Source organism: Equus przewalskii, chromosome 1, assembly GCF_037783145.1.
Source record: "Equus przewalskii isolate Varuska chromosome 1, EquPr2, whole genome shotgun sequence".
Classification (NCBI taxonomy): domain Eukaryota; kingdom Metazoa; phylum Chordata; class Mammalia; order Perissodactyla; family Equidae; genus Equus; species Equus przewalskii.
Genome location: NC_091831.1, coordinates 109446391 through 109466321, shown reverse-complemented (window position 1 = coordinate 109466321; position 19931 = coordinate 109446391). Strand labels below are relative to the sequence as shown.

General features: G+C 39.8%; 1 protein-coding gene across 8 annotated transcripts in view; it reads right to left on the bottom strand.

Annotated features, from left to right (window-relative positions):
- Positions 1-19931, bottom strand: part of LOC103562081 (neuronal acetylcholine receptor subunit alpha-7) — a 108368-nt gene that overhangs the window by 12715 nt on the left and 75722 nt on the right. For all 8 annotated transcript variants that reach the window (XM_070620615.1, XM_070620587.1, XM_070620583.1 and 5 more), the window contains 2 exons: positions 4848-4927; positions 617-784 (listed from right to left, as the gene is read on the bottom strand). In XM_070620615.1, the coding sequence (XP_070476716.1) occupies positions 617-671 (55 nt within the window). In that variant the 5' untranslated portion in view covers positions 672-784; positions 4848-4927. The remainder of the gene's footprint in view (positions 1-616; positions 785-4847; positions 4928-19931) is intronic.

Genomic DNA, 19931 nt, shown 5'->3' with positions numbered 1-19931 from the left:
GCTTCAGAGTGCTGCCTAGTCCCTTCTGCCATGTGAGGACACAGCCAGAAGACAGCCATATATGAACCAGGAAGTGAGCCCTCGCCAGATACCCAGCCTGCCAGCGCCTTGATCTTGGACTTTCCAGCCTCCAGAACCATGAGAAATAAATGTCTGTTGTTTATAAGCCACCCAGCCTATGGTATTCTGTTATAGCAGCCCAAATGGACTAAGACACCATGATTATAAGTAATGCATTGCAAACTTCACCCCACTATAAATGTAATTATTGTTTTTCTATTTAAAATCATCAAATATAGATAGGTTCCCATCACCTGCAATTTGCTGACCAACCTGACGTTAGGAATCAAGCAGATTCGAATGATGTAGCGATGCCTTTAATAGCACTGACTTGTGTTTAAATGTGCATAACCACAAGTTCCTCATGGAAAGCACTGAATTTTCTAATTGTTTTTTCTTTCTCATCCTATAGCTCTCAGGAAATTATGGAGAATGCTGCAGGGTTCAATAAATGCTCACACTGAAAAGCAGAGTGGAAAATCCCAGACTTTAACCTGGCGCAGGAATAAAGCAGCTTTTTTCTAGGCTGCTGGTCTCACGTCTTGGCTGGGCTTACCCACAAGGTCCCATTCTCCATTTGGGATATAGCTGCTGATATCCGCTTCCTGCATCTGTAGATCCAAGGACCACCCTCCGTAAGACCAGGACCCAAACTTCAGTTTGCAGTGCTGCACATCAAAGGGGAACCAGCGCACGTCAATGTAGCAGGAGCTCTTGAATATGCCTATGTGGGCAATGGGAACAGTCAGGAGACCAAAATGGAAGCTGACTGAGATGTGCTTTAAATACACAGTTGTCTCACACTGCTGGCGGGAATGTAAATTGGTGAGGCCATTATGGAAATAGTATGGAGGCTCCTCCAAAAATTAAAAATAGAACTACCATATGATCCAGTGATTCCACTTCTAGGGATATATCCAAGGGAAATGAAATCATTATCTAAAGAGATGGCTGCACTCCCATGTTCACTGCAGCATTATTTATAATAGCCAAGATATGGAAACAACCTAAGTAAACTAAGTGTTCATCAACGGATGAATGGATAAAGAAAAGTATACGTATTAATCACACACACACACACACACACATTCAATGGAATATTATTAAGCCTTAAAAAATAAAGAAATCCTGCTATTTGCAACAACATGGATGAACCTGGAGGGCATTTTGCTAAGTGAACTAGGCCAGACAGAGAAAGGCAAATACTGTATGGTATTACTTGGATGTAGAATCTGAAGACAAAAAAATGTTGAACTCAAAGAAACAAAGAGTAGAATGGTGGTTGATGGGCTAGGGTGTGGGGGAAGTGGAGAGAGGCTGGTAAAAAGGTATGAACTTTCAGTTATAAGCAGATAAGTTCTAAGGATCTAATGTGCAGCATGGTGACTGAAGTTAATAATATTGTTTACTTGAAACTTGCCGAGGAGTAGCTCTTAAGAGTGCTCATACACACACACACACACAAAATGTAACTATGTGAGGTGATAGGTATGTTTATTAACGTGACTGTAGAAATAATTTCACAATGTATATGCATATTAAATCATCATGTTCTACACTTTAAGAATATTATAATTTGGTCAGTTATACCTCAATAGAGCTGGGAAGATCATTTACATAAATAAATACATGGCAGTCCTTTGTTCTCTATCGTCAAAGGCTGTTCCTAAGATGCAGTGCCTAATCTTCATGGAGTAAAATGTTTGTTAGCATGATAAAAGATTGGCGAGTTAAATGATACATTATTGATGATGGTCTGCATGTGTTCTTGAGCGGTGCTTTGTGCACACATCTTTCTGGCCCACTTAAGCTCCCTTCCAGAGGAGGCAATGTGGGCACAAGGTCCTCTGGACTGGGTGTCACCACAAAGGACTTCTGCTTGTCCTGATTCTCCAAACTACAGCTAGACCTGTCCAGAACAAGGTGGGTCTTTTTTGAAAAATCTCTGAAAAGAAGCTCAGCTGAAGCTTCACTGCCTTTTAAAATTCAAAGACAACACTGACATGCTCTGTTGCAGACTGTTCTGAAGGATTTCTGTGAAAATCAGAAGTTCTGTAAACTTGCTCTTACCATGCATGCACATCTTCACACTCTAAATAATAAGAGAAAAGTAACGAATGTAAAAAAAATCTCAGAGTTAACAAAAATAATGGAGAGCTTTGAAACAAAATCTGAAAAGTGCGTGTGTACGTGTGTGTGTGTGTGTGTGTTCGCTATGGAACAGGGTGGGCATTTTCCTTAGGTTAAAAATTGAGAAAACACTTGTTATCCAGAAATACATGTAGAGGAAAATTTTAACTAGTCTGAATTCTAGATTGAGAACAAAACAAGGACTGGTAGGTTTAAGATGAAGAAATAGTGCTTGGACACAAAGAGTTTCCACTGAAAAGAGTGACTCCAAGACTAGGACAAGATGGAAGTGAATTTCCTAGAAGGTCACCAAGAAGGGACCAGATGAACCCATTCCAGTATTTATGCCCGTCTACTCCGTTCTGCCCAGAGAAGGACTGGAAGGCACAAATAGCTAAGGGTTCCAGTGCTTGTGGGGGCAGGGCAGGCGCTCTGTGAATTTCTGCCATGCAATTAAAGAAAGAATGAATGGAGGAAGGGACTCAGAAGCCTTGCAAACACACACCCCCTCCCCAGAGCCAAGTTGGGAAAGGACAGTAAACTTCCTGCCCCTCAAGTTTCTTAAATATGATCTGCAGCATTATATCCAGCATTCATCAGAATCAGGAAGTCATTATAAACACTGCCCTCCCATTAATGGGCTGGGTCCCCCCAAACCCATATTGCTTCTAGAAAATCTAACTCCATAACTGTATTATTCCATTTCTATCAAATGACCAGAGGAAGAGAAGCCAGAGACAGAAAGCAGATCAGTGGTTGCCTGGGGCTAGCAGTGAGGGTGGAGATTAACTGCAGACAGGCAAAAGGGATTTTTCCAGGGTGATAGAAAATGTTCTAAAACTAGATTGTGGTAATGGTGGCACAACTCTGTGAATTTACTAAAATCATTGAATCATGCACTTAAAATGGGTGAATTGCACCAAAATAAAGCTGTTAAAAATAAAAATATGAAATGGAAAAAAAAGTCATTTCCTAATCCAGTTTCTATTTCCTAGCTTATACCTGAAACATTCTTTTTGCCTGTGCTTAGTTGCATGGGCACAGCTGGATCCCAGATCAGTTCTGCACCACCCCCAGGGCAGACAGCTCCACGCTGCCCCTGCCAATGCAACGGAAACTCCCAGGGTCACAGTAAAGTGTGTCCTGTCCTGATCAGGCTACAGGGGCCACGGAGGCCAGGATACAGGAACAGAACCTCAGAGGGGGCTGCTGCACACAGACAGCTCAGCGGTCAGAAGCGGTGCTCCTGGAGCTGAAAATAGCCTCAACTTTCAAAACAATCTTCAGCAACATATTCTCCTACCCTGATGACTGGGGGTCATTAGCCTTCATAACAGAAGCTGCAACTTACAGGCCTCATGAAAAAAAATGTATGTGTGATGGATGACACATTCTACAGCCCCAGGCTGCAAGGGGCCACCTGTTAGGAAGAAGCATGTGTGGCCTGGGGGAAGGGAGAAAGGGCTGGAAAAGTAGCAAGGAAGCACATGCTTTAAGATAGAAAACCTGAAAATCTGGAGTTCTTCAATCTATACAAACATTATTGGGAAGTATCTGCCTTGCAGGTTGAGGACTCACTCATTCATTCATTCATCAACATGTGGGTCAGGTACCTGGTTGATGAGTGGTGATTCTAAGGTGAGTAAATACAGACTCTGTCCATGGGATGCTTTTATGTGCTAACAAGGACAAGCATATAAACAATGACCTAGAAGGCAGTCAACTGTCCTGTGTGCTGTGAGAGGAATCAGAAGGCGTGAGACTGCGGCTGACTGCTGGAGAGAGAGGCGTGTTTTTGTGTGTATTGGTGGCAAGGTGGGGGTGGTTGCAGATTGCCTGGGAGCAGGAAGTTAAACCAAACAGTTGCAGCGGGGGGAGATAATCCTGGAAAAGAAAATGTAAAAAATCATCTAAAAGCTTTTTAAAAACCTGTTAATATCCATGTGACTCAAGGCTATAAAGCCTGTTTCCCAAGTGTGGACTACTCACTGAGCAGCCTGGCACCCTGTGAATCCACAGAAATGATGGGCTGGTAGGAAAAGAATCAATCCCAGGAAACAGTTAACCATCAACTGGTTGAGAAGGAGGAGAGAAGCTCATTCAGGAATAAGTGACTAATGAACCCTCCTTTGAAACCACTTAATCTTGTGTCAAACATCCCATGCTCTTTAATGCACACACTCAAGAAACCAGCCCAGCAAGTTCAACATCTCACCCCCAACACAGGGAGAACAGCACCTGCCAAGATACCCAATCTGGTGGGAAGGAAAATGGTGCACTGAAATGGAGGAATAAATGGCCTTGGGGTGTTTGCCTTGCAGGGTGCAAGGAAAGCAAGAAATTACCTGACGAGGGAGATTTGCTTTAGTTGTGGATTACCTTTAAAGAATGTATGGCAGAAAATAAGAACAAATGCCATGTGTTGACAGAGACAGCTTGAGCCATGACCCCAAGACAAAAAGGATGAAGATGTCATTGTCACATTCAGGAAATATGGGTAAGCAGAGAGAAGAAAGCAGGAGGAGGTGGGTGTGAACAGACGCAAAGGATGCCCAGAACACCAAGCTGGCCCACTGCTCATGTAAGCACTGTCCAGACTAGTACTCCGACCTGGCTTAAACTATCTAATTTAGGAAGACAAAGGATGTGGATCTTACCTGGAGGGAGGTACTGGCAATGCCCAGAAGAATTCACTAACACGTTGGTGTGGAATGTGGCATCAAATCGCTCATCAGCACTGGAAACAGGAAAAGGATTCTGTAAGCCAGCACTGCCAGGCGGTGGATTTCCTGGTGCCCTTAGGTCTGTTGTCACCACAGTCTGAGCAGCTTTGAGAGGGGTTCTTGTTCATGGTTGGGTCAGCACTGATCTGAGAGTATCAGCTGCAGTTGACCTGGGAGATCTTCTCAGACACAGATTGGAATTGGCCAGTGTCCACCCCACTGCTCAGGAACTATGATTTTTTTCATATGCATATAAAACAAAGTTCTTAACAAAAAACAAAACCTGAAGACAATTTAGGAAGACATCAGCAGATGAGAAATTTCAGTCAATTTGTAGGAGATACAGAGTGGGTGGAAGCACATGGCCACTCTAGCAGCCCCACGAGGGCAGGATTTCTACCCACTGTGTTCAATGCTCTAGTCCCAGCCTCTTGAATGGGCCCACGGCTTGGGTGGTGCTTAACAAATACACCCTGAGTGACTGAAGATGAAAGGGGCAGGAAGGGGCTGGGTGCCAGCAGAGCCGCTGAGGGCTACTGGGCTCCCTGATTAGCAACGATGGGAAGGAAGATAGGTGGAGAGAGCAGAATTAGGTACGAGTTTTAGATGAATGCACCTTATCCCAACTCCCCTGCCCAGGTTTAGAACCTACTGTAGCCAGAAGTGACCATTTTGAATAAAGGCGGAGGACACAAAACACGAAGTAAAAAAACCAAGAGCAACAGCCCTTATTACCCATGTCTTTTATTTTCTGTATTCTGACACTTTGTCATCTGGGGCGTTTGCTCACCCTGGAGGGACTGTCCCCTCACCCACCCAGGTTAGGCAATTCCTAGAGATAGTAAACAACTTGCTCAGGAGCACACCTGTCAAATACAAACCAACCCATCCAGAGCCCATACTCCAACCACCCAACCACCTCCTCCATGGGGTTCTCACAGTCTGGGCCACCATCCACCTGCCCTAATCACCCCAGGGCCAGGTACAGGCAACTAGGGACAGCCCCTATGCCCCAGAGCCCACTGAAATCATTCCCACTAGCCAATCTTAACCCTGTGTACCCGACGTCACCTATTCCTTCTTGTGGAACCACAATAAAGGCTCTTGCCCACGTTTCCCTCTCACTCCTTCTACCTCCTGACCGACTCCGGTGCTTCCCGATGCGGCCTCACCTGGCAAGCTGTGCCTCCTGTTTCTATGGAACCAGAAGTAAAATCTTTTCCCTTCATGACAGTCATTTCCATGTCCGCATGTCTTACTACACCTGATTAAAACAAATCCTGGGTATCCTTAAAAAACAGCCCTACATGTAAATAAAAATACATGCCTCAAGAAAACTTGTAGGCAGCCAGTCAAGGTGGTAGCACCACAGAGTCAAGTTCCCCTCATTTCAGCAACTGGGGGACCTCTGGTCAGGGCTGCCCACTTCTCCAGAGCCTCAGGCAGCCTTTTCTATTTCTGAGGTCCTCTGAATGGGAACCTTAGAAGCATGAGATGTTTGAGAACAGCCTTCAGCATGAGAGACACAATCAAGGATCTAGACACACAAAAAAAGTTCCAAGAAGAAACAATCAATGAAAGGAATGAAAAGCTACTTCTTAAGTTAATATTCTCAGAAACATTCAAGAGAACATTTCATTTAGAAAAACAAAGAGCAATATGGAAGTTAAAAATATGATTTGTGAAATAAATTTTTATAAATGGGTGGGAGTTGTGATAAGAATGACAGAGGTGAAATGTAGCACAGAAATGATGAATGCCTCAGAGCACAAGGCCAGAGACAGAAGCTCCAGAGACAATGGAAGAGCTGGAGGGAGGGAATTACTGAAATTACATACAGAAATTTTAGAGCTGAAAGAAACCACTCAAGCCTGAAGGCAAAGAAAGGCATTTTCCAGAACATTAAGGCTTCAGGGAGCTTGTTTCCCACATATATTTTCTTGGTCATGGACTTGAGGATGAGCTCCAGAAAAATGAGGGTGAATACTGAGAAAGAAGAAATTAACTTTTAGACTAAACCCGGAGATCCAGAAAAAGGGATTTCCATGATGAGCTCTGTAGTGGACCTAAAAAGAGGGGGTCCATATTACAGCAAGATATGAGGCATCTCTGAGGAGAGGGGAATGAAGTCAGAGCAATGGAGGGAAGAAATAACAAGCTAGAAAACACCATGGATTTGATTAAAGACAGATTGTTTTTAAAAATATACTAATAAGTAAGAAAAAAGGCAATCAGGAATTCCAGGAAAAAATTTTACAAGAAAGGCATGGTTTAAATATGAAACAAAAATGTGATGAAGCTTAAAGGAAGAAGGAAGGGAGGGAGACTGAGCTGTCATAAAAGGAAAATCCTTTGAAATGCAGAAGGACACATCCACCCCCTTACTTCCAAGCACACCCAGGGAGAGAGAGGAGGAGGTAGGCTCAAGATGTAAATATTCAACGCTTGACTGTAGTCTGTACCCAAATGTCTTAATGAGTCACATAAACAGTGACTGGGAACCAAACAGCTGAAAACGTGGACCTTCACACACTTGCTTCGGATAGTATCATGATCTTTCAAATCAGGTTCTCTGGAACCCTGAGGTCCGCTGGAACTGCTTCAGGGTTTCTGCAAACATTCGATTCTAATCTTTTTCCCCCTGTATTTTAAAAACTCATAAAAGTCCAAACACACTCAAATGACTATTTACAAAATTGGAACTCTTCAGAGACTACCAATGTATCAATTCATGTGGCCCATTTGACTCCTCTTCAGGGGGAAGTTAAAGCTCAAACTTCTCTTGCCATGAACGTGCAAGTATCTGAACCTCTTGTGAGTCACCAGGAAGACTGCAGTTTTGCATTGCTCTTTTACAGAACTCACAATCGTGCCTGTAACTTTAGCACAGAAACTGCACCTGACTTGGCACATGTTCCCACCACTGTAGCAGCAACACCAGAAAGCATGGCACAGGATAAGCACAGTTTTGCTTATTTTAAGTTTGTGTTTCTTCTCGTCTGATCTTCATATTTATAATAAAGACTATGACCATCTGTTAGATCAGTGATTCAATTCTGGAAGAAAAAAAGAACACAATTCCTCCAAGCTCTTCCTCTACGCATTTGGATCAATTTAATTGAAGAGACTCGAAATCATAAGGCAAACGGGTAAAAATAAGATAAAAATCTGTCACCATTAACAATGGCTTACTTGTGTGATCCAGTGATTTCTGAATATGGTTCAACCAAAACAGAATATTGAGGTAAATCGTACTGTAAAATTGTCATCATTATCAAAATTCAAATCTTACTACCCATTATGGCAGTTTTAGGGTGCTTTCCCATTAGTAAATTAATTTTATACATAAATGATACCAAAGTAAACTCTTGTAATAAATGTGTATTAATATCACTTTATCTGTTTTGACCATTAGGATTGGAGACACGGTTTCTATGGAAAAGGGCCCTCTTGCTAAAAACTGTGTCTGAAAACAGGCAGGGGATGAAGTCCCTGTGAAACGTGAGTGGCCAATACCACTGCAAGGGCCTGGAGGATGACATAGCAGTACTGGTGGCCACACGACCTGGCACTGTGCACACATAGTGGTGTCCAACGGGTGCCAGCTGACTGTGACCTTGAGGCCTCATGATGATGCAACCCTGCAGCCAGCAGATACTGAAAACCATGGAAGCTGGTTCCACAGGACTCAGTTCACTGCTTTTTCCGCTCTGGTGTGCATTTGAAACTTTCTGTATTAAACAGTTAGAAAACAGTCTAATATGTGTATTTTTTCTTGACTCTGATAGATATCCTCAGAGGTCTTGACAACACAAACACATGGCTTTTTCACTTCCTTCAAGAGCTCCCCTCTCTAGCTGCTTCGGTCCTTGTCCAGCCAGCGATGGACAGATGAGCTTGGTCTTAGTGTGAGGAAAGCTCTGGACCCACCCCCACCACAGATGGTTGACAAAGGAAATGGGGCCTTGCCCATGGAGAGGAGGGATATTTAACTCATATATTCCAGGGTGCAGGCCCTATGTCCTTAGTGGGGTGGTCAGGAGAAGAGGGGATCCGGACAGTCGTTAAAGATGGGCAGAACTCTCGAAGGTGGAAAAGAAGGTGGACACGTCCTAGCAGAGGGCATGGTCTAATCACATGCCCGGAGATAAACCGGAATGAGGGAGGCCTCATGAAAGATATGGTTTGCCTGGACCAAAGGGTGAGTGAGGTGCTGGCCCAAGCAGTAAGGTTAGAATGGGGGCTTGGGAGCAAACTGAGGGTGGCAGTGCCAGCAGGACCCAGGGGCCCAATACTTATGGGATGACAAGCTGTGCTTTTTGATGTCAGTGATGGCATAGGCAGGCAGAACCAGGAGGACACAGGTCAACCCTAAGGGTCTGGTCCTTGTTTTCTCCCTGTTCCCATCCTTTGGGGTCTCACACAGTGCCTGGTCCCACCCCTGGGAGCAGAGACCTCTGATCCCAGCCTCGGTACAGCCTCCTGCTCAGCTGGCCCTGCAGCACTAACTCCCATCACCAAGCATGGAGGGGCTCAACCCTAAGGCAAGCAAGAGAAAGTGACTGTATCACCCTCAAAGACAGAGTCCTCTGGCTCCAGAGTCCAGCTGTCAGCGCCCTGAGAGAGAACAGGGCAGCCAGCCATTGACGAAGGCCAGAAATACTAAGTCCTACAGGACATATGCTCACCAAATGAGACTGTGTCCAGGTAATGCCGAAGAATTAGAAAAAAAAGATCTAGGTACACTGTGCTGCTGCAGAGAGGACACTATATGTTGGCTCATAAGGACTCTAACTGATAAGGTGTCACGTGCAGTCAGTCCCCTTACCTCCGAGCTCACCTCAACCTTGAAAGACAGGGAGAGGGAAGAGCAGAAAAGATGAAAGTGATCTTAACTGTTCTCAGTACACAAAAAAACTAACGATTATGTATCACGATAAAGGTGTTATCTAATGCCATGGTGGTAACAACACTGCAATATATACGTGTATCAACTCAACACGGTGTACAGTGCCAACATACACAATGTTACATGTCAATTATATTTCAATAAAGAAATAATAAAATTTAAAATATTGGAGGGTAACAAAGTAAATGAGTAGAAAAGAGGAAGTTATCTATCTCAAAAGACAGTGGATCTAAGGTGTCACTTATTTTAAATCTCTCAAGAAGGCAAAAAAAAAAAAGCTGCCAATCACATGTTAAGACACCACTGATACAGGGTCTGCCTTGATTTCACTGGGAAAAAAGTATGTTCAGAATAGACAAGTTTTGTTTCAAAAGAGAGTAATAAGTCCTCTTTCTGGATATTTTGATTTGGTTCTGAAGTTTATTCTAAAATGTTAAGGGTCTGCAACCAGCAATGTGGCCTGTCACAGTCCATGTCCAAAACGTCTTGAGCAGAACAGAAATTTCATGGTCATTGCTACCTGTCAGAGATCCTGGGAGGCAGACAGCTGGCATCAGCCGGAGGCTTCCACAGGAATCCATTCAAGGCCCTTTATCCACCAATTTATGTGTTTTAATTGCATATAACATGGATGTTACTATAAAAATTGTATGTAACATTGGATGGATTGTAACAATGTAATAAATAAGACAGGATAACGTTATCACAGCATGTACCAAGTGTCTGCGCTCCCTATTGCGTTTCTTGAGCTACATGACTATCCCTGACCCAGCACAACATCCTCCTAATCAATACAACATAATGGAAATATCGGTAGTTGGCAGAGCAAGTCCCCCAACTTTGTTCTTTCATTTAAGAATTGTCTTAGCTCTCCTTGACCCCTCATTCATCAGTGTAAATTTTAGGATCCTCTTCTCCAGTCCCACAAAGACCCTGTTGAGACTTTAGTTGGAATCACATTAAATTTATAGAGCAGTTTGGGAAAACTTGACATCTTTACAGTATTGAGTTTTCCCAGAAATAAATATGATACAACTCATCATTTATTTTGGTCTTTCTTAGATTTATCTGTTGCTACTTTTTAACACCTACACATATTGGAAATTAAATTTGTTTAATTACATTTACTGTTTGTCTTGCAAGAGTAAAGAAATAAATTTGATATTTTTATGCTTATATCCAACATATTTAGTCTAGATAGTGTCTAAGGGTTTTTTTAATAGAAAAAACTCATATAGTCTATGAATGATGGTAGTTTAGTTTATTCCTTTCTAATCCTTAATATTTTATTCTTTTACTTTTCTTGCTACTTAAATTCATACCATTAAGGTTTTTTTAAGCGTGATGACAATGGCTATCCATATTTTATTCCACATATAGAAACTTCTAATGATTCAGCATTAAACGAGCTTTTGGTAAAGACCTTAGATCAGGTTAGATAAGTTTTCTTCTGCTTCATAAATTGCTGTTAAATATTATCAATTGATATTTCTCCAACTACTACGATAATCATATGATTTTTCTCCATTCTGTTAATAGGATGAATTATATAAATGAATTTTTCTAAAGTTAAACAAAACTTGTATTCTGTTAGGATTTATTTTTTAATTATTGCTAGATGTAGTGTGTTAATATTTTAGTTAAAATTTATACATTTATATTCATACATGACATTGTATGTAGGTGGAACTTGCCTGTAAAACTCATCTTTTCAAATTTCTTTTTTAAAACATTGATCAAGAGGATGAAAAGGCAAGCTTCAGACTGGGAGAAAATATTTGAAAAAGAGATACCTGATAAAGACTGTTATCCAAAACATAGAAAAAACTCAGAAAACTCAACAATAAGAAAACAAACAACCCAATTAAAATGTGCCAAAGGCCTTGACAAACACTTCACCAAAGACATACAGATGGCGAATAATCATATGATGAGATGCCCCACATCATATGTCATTAGGGAAAGGCAAATTAAAACAATGAGACACAACTGCACACCTATCAGAACGGCCAAAATCCAGAATACTGACAACACCAAATGCTAGCAAGGATATGCATTAACAGGAACTGTCATTCATTACTGATGGGAACTCAAAATGGTACCACCACTTTGGAAGACAGTTTGGTGGTTTTTTACAAAACTAAACATATGTTCACCATATGATCCAGCAATCCTGCTCCTTGGTATCTATGCAAAGGATCTGAAAACTTATGCCCATGCAAAAATCTGCACATGGATGTTTATGGCAGATTTATTCATAACTGCTGAAACTTAGAAGCCACCAAGATGTCTTTCAGTAGTGAATGGATAAACTGTTGTACATTCAGACAATGGAATATTATTCAGCGCTAAAAAAAAAGTGAGTTATTCAGCTATAAGACATGGAGGAACCTTAACTACATATTACTGAGTGAAATAAGCCAGTCTAAACGGGCTAAATACTGTATGATTCGAACTCAATGACATTCGGGAAAGGCAAAACTATGGAGTCAGTAAAAAGATCGGTGGTTGCCAGGAGTTGAGGGGAAGAAGAAATGAACAGGGGTGGCACAGAGGATTTTCGGGCAGTACTTGGAGGTAGAATGCTCAGTTGTACTGAAGTTGCTCGGGCAGAGCATAGAGCTGTCTGCTTTGAGTAAAATATACATGACATGGATACATGACATTATACATTTGTTCAGATCCGTAGAAGGTACAACACCAAGAGTGAGCCCTAATGTAAACTATGAACTTTAGGTGATAATGATGTGTCACTGTAGGTTCATCAATTGTAGCAAATGAACCACTCTGATGGGGGATGTTGTTAATGGGGGAGGCTTTGCATGTGTGGAAACAGGAAATATATGGGAAATCTCTGTACCTTCCACTCAGCTATGCTATGAACCTAAAACTGCTCTAAAAAAATAAAGTCTACTTTTAAAAATACATATATTGATTCAATTTTCTTGTCCATTTTTCTATTTTGTCTGGAATCAGCTTATATTTTTCTAGTAAAAATAAATTCTGGTTACATTTCCAAATTTATTGGTATATAGTTGTCCATAATATCCTATTTTTAAAATGCCTGTCTATGGTTGTAAACTCTTTTTTCTTTCCCTTTTTTGGGGGGTTGGGGGGTGAGGAAGATTGGCCCTGAGCTAACATCTGTTGCTAATCTTCCTCTTTTTCTTTGAGGAAGATTGTTGCTAAGCTAATATCTGTGCCAATCTTCCTCTATTTTGTATGTGTGATGCCACCACAGCATAGCTTGAGGAGTGGTGTGTAGGTCCGTGCCCAGGATCCAAACCTGTGAACCCCAGGCTGCCGAAGTGGAACATTCGAACTTAACCACCACACCACCAGGCCGGCCCCTATAAACTACAGCTAATAAATGTTTGTGTCTTCTTTATTTTCTTGATGATTATTCCCTGAGGTGTGTTCATTTTATTAGCTCCTTTTAAAATAAACTTATTCCTTCTTGATTTCTATTTTATTTTTCTTGTTTAATGAATTTCTACTCTTATCTTTATTCTTCCTTTATTCTTTATTCTTCTATTTACTTAATGTTACTTTTTCTAACTTCTTTGGATTGGTAATTAATTCATAAATTTTCCTTTCTAAATCTTTTCTAATGTAAGCATTCAATGCTATGCATTTCTCCCTTCATATACACAAACATGCGCTCACACATTCACACAGTTTTTTATTCACATTTGGATATTTAGTTCCCCAGATCTTTATTTTTCAGAAGAACAAGGTTACATGTATTTCTATATCTGTCTATCTGCCTCTCTATCTACAGTTATCTCTATCTATCTATAGCTATATCTATCGCTATATATTGGCTAAGGCTTGTTAATTGTATAGTTCAAAACTTCTATATTCTTATACTTGCTTCCCTTCTTGAACTATCAATTACTGAAAGAAGTACATTAAAATCTTCTACCACAATTATGGATTTATCTGCCAATTGTTTTCATTTGTTTTGAAGCTATTTTGTTAGGTGAATGTGAAAGTGGTTATATATAGTTAGAAATGTTCTTTTTTATCATGATGACATGACTTTTAATGGTAATTGTACTTTTTCCTTATAATGTGTCAACACACACTGGTGTTTTGTTCTGTTTATTCTGTTGTAAACATAGCCATTCTCATTGTATCTTGGTTCCTGTTTATCAGGTATATCTTTTTCCCTCTTTTTTTTGTCTCTCGCATACTTAGGCTTTAGTTCCACCCAAATGGCCAATAGTTGAGTTTTTAAAGAAACTGTCGCTGAGAAATCCCTGTCTTTGTAACAGCTGCTTAATCCATTTACTTTTAATTTATCAGTTGTAATGCTTGGTTTTCTTTCTATTTAATTTTGTGCTTTAGATTTCTATCTCTTTTGTTTGCATTCTTTCCTCCTTTCTTTAGGTATCTCGCGTTTTCTTTATCCCTGCCCCACTCGCCCCCTACCTGTTTGGATGTTGAACATGTTATTCTCATGCTTCTGACGGTTGTTCTTACATTTTTAACACGTATATTTCACTCAGACAGCTCTATGCTCTGCCAGAACAACTCCACTACAGCTGACTATTTTATATCCAAGCACTGCTTTTCATGTTACTATTTTCCAGCACTTTGTTTTTAATATCCTCAAGTTCATCATCATCATTACATATGTTCAAACTTATTTATGTTTACCTGCATTTTCACCAGTTGCTTTACTCACCCTTCCTTCTCATACCTTGTTCCTAAATGCATATTCTGGGAGTTTCTTTAATACTAGTATTTCTGGGAGTTTCTTTCTGGTCATTTATTTCTGCATGGTAAACTCTTTTAGGCATTGTTTTCCTGAAAATGCCTTGATTTTGCCCACCATGTAAAGAATGGTTTAGCTCGGGACAGATTTCTAGGTTGACAATTATTTTCTTCCAGTACTTAAAAGATACTCTTTTCTTCTTTCTGGCTTCTATTGTCGCCTCTCAAAGGTCTGCAGTCAGTCTGACTGTCTTCCTTTGTTAGTAAGCTACCTTTTTCTTTCATTGTTCCTAGGATCGCCTTAGCTTCGGGTATTCTGCAGCACTTACCACAGTATGTCTAGGGGCTAGTTTCTTACTGTTTATCTTTCCTCAGACTTGTTGTATCTCCTGAATCTGAGGATTTATATTTTTCATCTATATCATCAAATTCTCAGCCATTCTTCTGGAACATGGCCTCTGTAGAAAAAAGTGTTGTGTTTCAATGGAAAACCGCATCCTCTATAGCACACAGCTCTGGGTGAGCTACTCTAGGTCTGTTATTGTATTTAAGCTATTTTGCAGTTCTTTGTAAGATGTAGGCAATTAACAGATGTATAAATTATGTGTTTCTGGTCATGATTTAACAGGTGGTGATTTGCCTCCCTGCACCCTATAGATAAACAAGTTTTGTGTCTACTTAAATTCATCTTGACATTCCTTTACTCTATATAAATTTGTCCTGATTTGACTTCTCCTTTGAACTGACTCTAGCATTTGCCTAGTTCCCTGTGTCATATGAGTAGATTAAATTCTTTAATGTGTTCATTTTACATATCTGTATGCAAGTCACAGTTTTACCTTTCTTCTGAGAATAATCTCTTAACACTTCTCCCACATTGTTTCTATTATTTCTTTCTATAATATAGCAAGTGTGTGTGGGAACACCTATCCTACATATGCAAGAACCCCATACTCCACATCTCACAGGGTTAAGTACATGGTCTCTCTTGTGTGGGATTCATGCCTCCATATCTGCATGACCTTGGATACACTGTGCTTTATTATTATCATTATTAGTATTATTTCTATTTCATCTTATTTGCTAAATAGGAATAATAATAGTATCTTCCTCCAAATGTTGCTAGTATATGTAAAACAACTGGACCAGGACTGGGCACATAGAAGCACCACAGGAGTGTTAGATATTATTGCAACTGTTCACTATTCTTTCATATTTTCCATCTACTTAGCTTGTTATGATTCATGCAAGAAATTGCCTCTGCTCCTTCAATTGTATCTCATCTGATACCCAACACCTCCACTGATTTTTTAATTTTGGTTATTATATTTCTCATCTCTATTAATTTCATTGATTTTTTTTCCCAAAGCTGCTTTTTAAAGGGTGTTTTACTCTTTTCTGGTGTTTTCAATTCTTAATTGTGTTTAATTATTTTAAAATTATTTATTAGTTTCTGTTATCTAAAACTTAGAGCCAAATCTGCTATTTGCTGTTTGCTGATATTTGCTCCAAGTGAACTGTTTCTTTATATATTTTTTACCTTTAATTTTCAACTCATCTTCAGCAAGGTTTTTGTTTTTGTGTTTGTTTTTTAATTGAGCTCCATCTTACTTTCCATCCTGCTTCACTCCTGATACAGTCTTTATCTGTAACATTTTCTGTCCAATCTAATGAAGAGTGACACAGAATGAGAGCTTAGGAGAGACACAGGCAGCAACAAAGGTGGTGGAGGGAACCAAAGAGCCGGGGAGAGAAAAGAGCAGATTCCTGTTGGCTTTCTTCTCACAGCTGTACAGACCTCACTCCAGGACACTTACTGTAGCTCATACTATCTGTCAGGTTGCAGAAAACTTGTGGATCAAACACCGATTTACCACCCGTGGAGCTTGGGCCGGGCCCATTGAAGCTTCCTGACCAGAAAGACTGAAATGAATCTTCAATCTTTCAGGCCCAGAGAACAGCGCCCCGGCCCCTGGTGATGATGCTGAGTTTTCCCTAGCACAGCTGCAAACAGACAAGCTTCTTTTCCATCTTCCTGCACTGAAAAGTAGCTGCTTTTCAAGTCCAATTTCTCACTGAGATTGCAGCATTTCCACAGCAGCACTGGCTTTCTCAGTTCCGACCCGCCTCATATGGGGCAAGAGGGAGACATGGTTTTCTCTTGCCTTAGTGGGTCATTAGTTTTGTGACCAGGACAGTTCACTGAACTCTCCAGAGCTCAGCGTGAGAGGGCTGAACCCCACCCATGTGAGTCTGCTCATAGCATCAGCATTCCTTCTAACACATAGTTTCAGGTAGCTTATAAAAATTGATGTGAAAAGGCCCATGAAACAGACAGTTAACTTTCCATTCATAAACTATGTAACCCATGATGACCTTTCTGGCTCTAGGTCTATGAAACAAAGGGGCAAAAAGGAAAGCTAATCACCCCTGCCAGTGGAAGAGAAAGTGTTCTGCCAGTTGTGTTACTATATATACAAAGACTGGAAACCACATGCAGAAAATTACATGTGAGTGAAGAGTGAATAGAAAACACAAAGGAAAAGGTAACAACATTGCCCTCTGCCCATGTGTGCTCCAGTGATCTCTGACCTGGCACTGAGGTGACCTTGGGAACCCCCACGTAAGTGAGGGCTTGAAGTCCATGCCTGAGGTTCCCCAGTAACTGGCTGAAAAGTAACCAGACTAATTTTTTTAAGGAAGCTTTTCTCTTTAGATTAAAGATAGTAAAGAAGTTGATAAACATTAATCTGAATAAATATTAATTTTAAATAAACTAAGCATATGCTTTCCAAAATACCACTTACTGTGATAGTATAAATAAAATTTAAAAATGATAAAACAAAAACATTGTTTTTATCTTCAAGAAGTCAATCTAAAGATTTTCTGCCCAAAATTATACTAAATATTTCCACCAAAATATGAAGCAGAAAGGTTAACAATGAATTTAAAAACCTAAATTTGGTTTAGATTAAGTGGAATACATGATCAGGGAGCTAATTTTCTTTATGAATAAACCAAGTTGGTATAACATATTTGGAAAGAAATTTCACAAAATGTAATAAGAGCATTTAAGAAACTTAAAAATCCCATTATCTGTCTGGAAAAATATCTAAGACAAAAATAATTACAGTCACAGATATGTTTATTACCATTTTTGATAGGACAAAAATTAGGGCTCAGACTCTCAGTTACGGAAAGATAGAACAGACGTACTTTCACCTCTTTGCTATGGGCTGAACTGTGTCCCCCTACAATGCATATGTCGAAGCCCTAACCTCCAATGTGACTGTACTTAGTGACAGGGCTTAAAGGCTTCAGAAGGTAATTAAGGTGAAATGAAGTCATAGGATGGGGTGCTAATCTGATAGGACTGGGAGCCGTGTGAGAAGAGGAAGAGAGTCTCCCTCTCTCTCTGTCTTTGCCATATGAGGAACCGAATGGCTGGGGTGATCTTGGACTTCCAGCCCCCAGAACTGTGAGAAATAAAGTCTCTATTTTTACGTATACATTAAAATCTCCTTAAATGCTTCTTGTGAACAACACAGTATATAAATAAATAAGAAATAAAATGAAACGGCGTGAGGATTCTGCCCCAAATAAATATCTTCTTTGGTACAAAATCCAAAACCAACACAATCCATCCAGTGTCCGGTGTTTTTGTGTGGCAGATCAAGTTGGCTAATAAACTATTCCTTCCATTAACTATGACTAAAATCTCTTAAAATAATACATAAATAAACATAAGGAGACTGGAAAAAGTGCAGAGAAGAAAGTAGATGGAATGAGATGAGGTCCCTGGGTTTCCATTTGTCTTCTATATTCTAAACTATGCGCTGGAGAAGCACGGAAAGGAGTAAACAAAAAAAAAGGAGTCCTGACAAGTGCCTGCTCTGTCTAGCAAAATGACCAGGAAAGGGCAACCAGGCAAACAGAGAACTTTCAGACAATAGCCCTGCCTCAGCTAAACACCAAAGAAAAAAGTATCATGTTCCACCACCAATCCCATCAGCAAACATCAAGTGAGGACTCTAGACTTCCAACCAAAGCACACACACCAAGGAAACATTATCAAAAAAAACAAGAATGACTACGTTATTATCAGATAAAGTAGACTTTAAAGAAAATTATAGAGGTTAGACATAAATTTGCATATTGAAAAAGGGTCAATTCACCAAGGAGACATGGAAATCATAATTCTTTCTCAAACAAGCTGGAAAATATGTGGACCCAAAACAGATAGAAGTGGAAAAAATAAGTAGACAAATCCACAGGTATAGCTGGAGACTTCAATGTGCCTCCCTCAACAACTGATTACAACTAGACTGAAAAGCAGCAAGGATACGGAAGAGCTTACACACCATCAACCAATAGGACCTACTCAACCGAAAACCCTTTCCCCAACAACAGTAAAACCCATTCTCTTCAAGTCCCCATGGAGTATATACTAAGACAGACCATATTCTGAGCCATAAGACAAACCTCAGTAAATTTAAAAGAATTGAAGCCACACAGAATGTGATATATGCCCACAATAGAATCAAATTAGAATCAAATGACAGGAAGATAACATGAAAATCTCCAAACACTTGGAATCTTAACACCAAATTTCTAAATAATTTATGAGTCAAAGAGGAAGTCTATAGGGAACTCAAAACATACACTGAACTGAATGCAAATAAAAATACAACATATCAAAAATTGTTTGATGCAGGTAAAATGTTTGCACGGAAATTCATAGTAGTAAATGCTTACATCAGAAAAAGTCTCAAGTCAATCTATGCCCACTCAAGTAACTAGGAAAAAGAACAGAAAAATAAACCCATAACAATTAGATGGGAGAAAATAATAAAGATAAGAACAGAAATGATTGAAAGTGAGGGAAAATTAATAAAACAAAAATCTACTTCTTTGAGAAGATCAATAAAATTGACAAACCAATATCAGGAATGAATCTGAGTATATTACTACAAGCCCTGGAGACATCAGAAGAATGATATGGGAATGCTACAAATAACTCTTCACGCATAACTTTGACAATTTAGGTAAAATATGCCAATTCCTTGGAAAGCACAAACTACTAAGACATAACCAAGAGGAAACAGGTTAAGCTGAATAGCCCTAACACTATTAAAGAAATTGAATTAATATATATATTTTTAATTCCTGAAGAGAATTCTCTAGATCCTGATTATTTCAGTAGAGAATTCTACCAAACAATGAAATAAGAATTAATATCAGTTCTATAACTGTGTCCCAGAAAGCAGAGGATGAGAGAATATCTATCAACTTATTTTAAGAGGCTAATATTCTGAAACCAAAAGTACAAAGACAGTACCAAAAAAATAATAAAAGAAACGAAAACAAAAGAGAAAGCTACAGACTACATT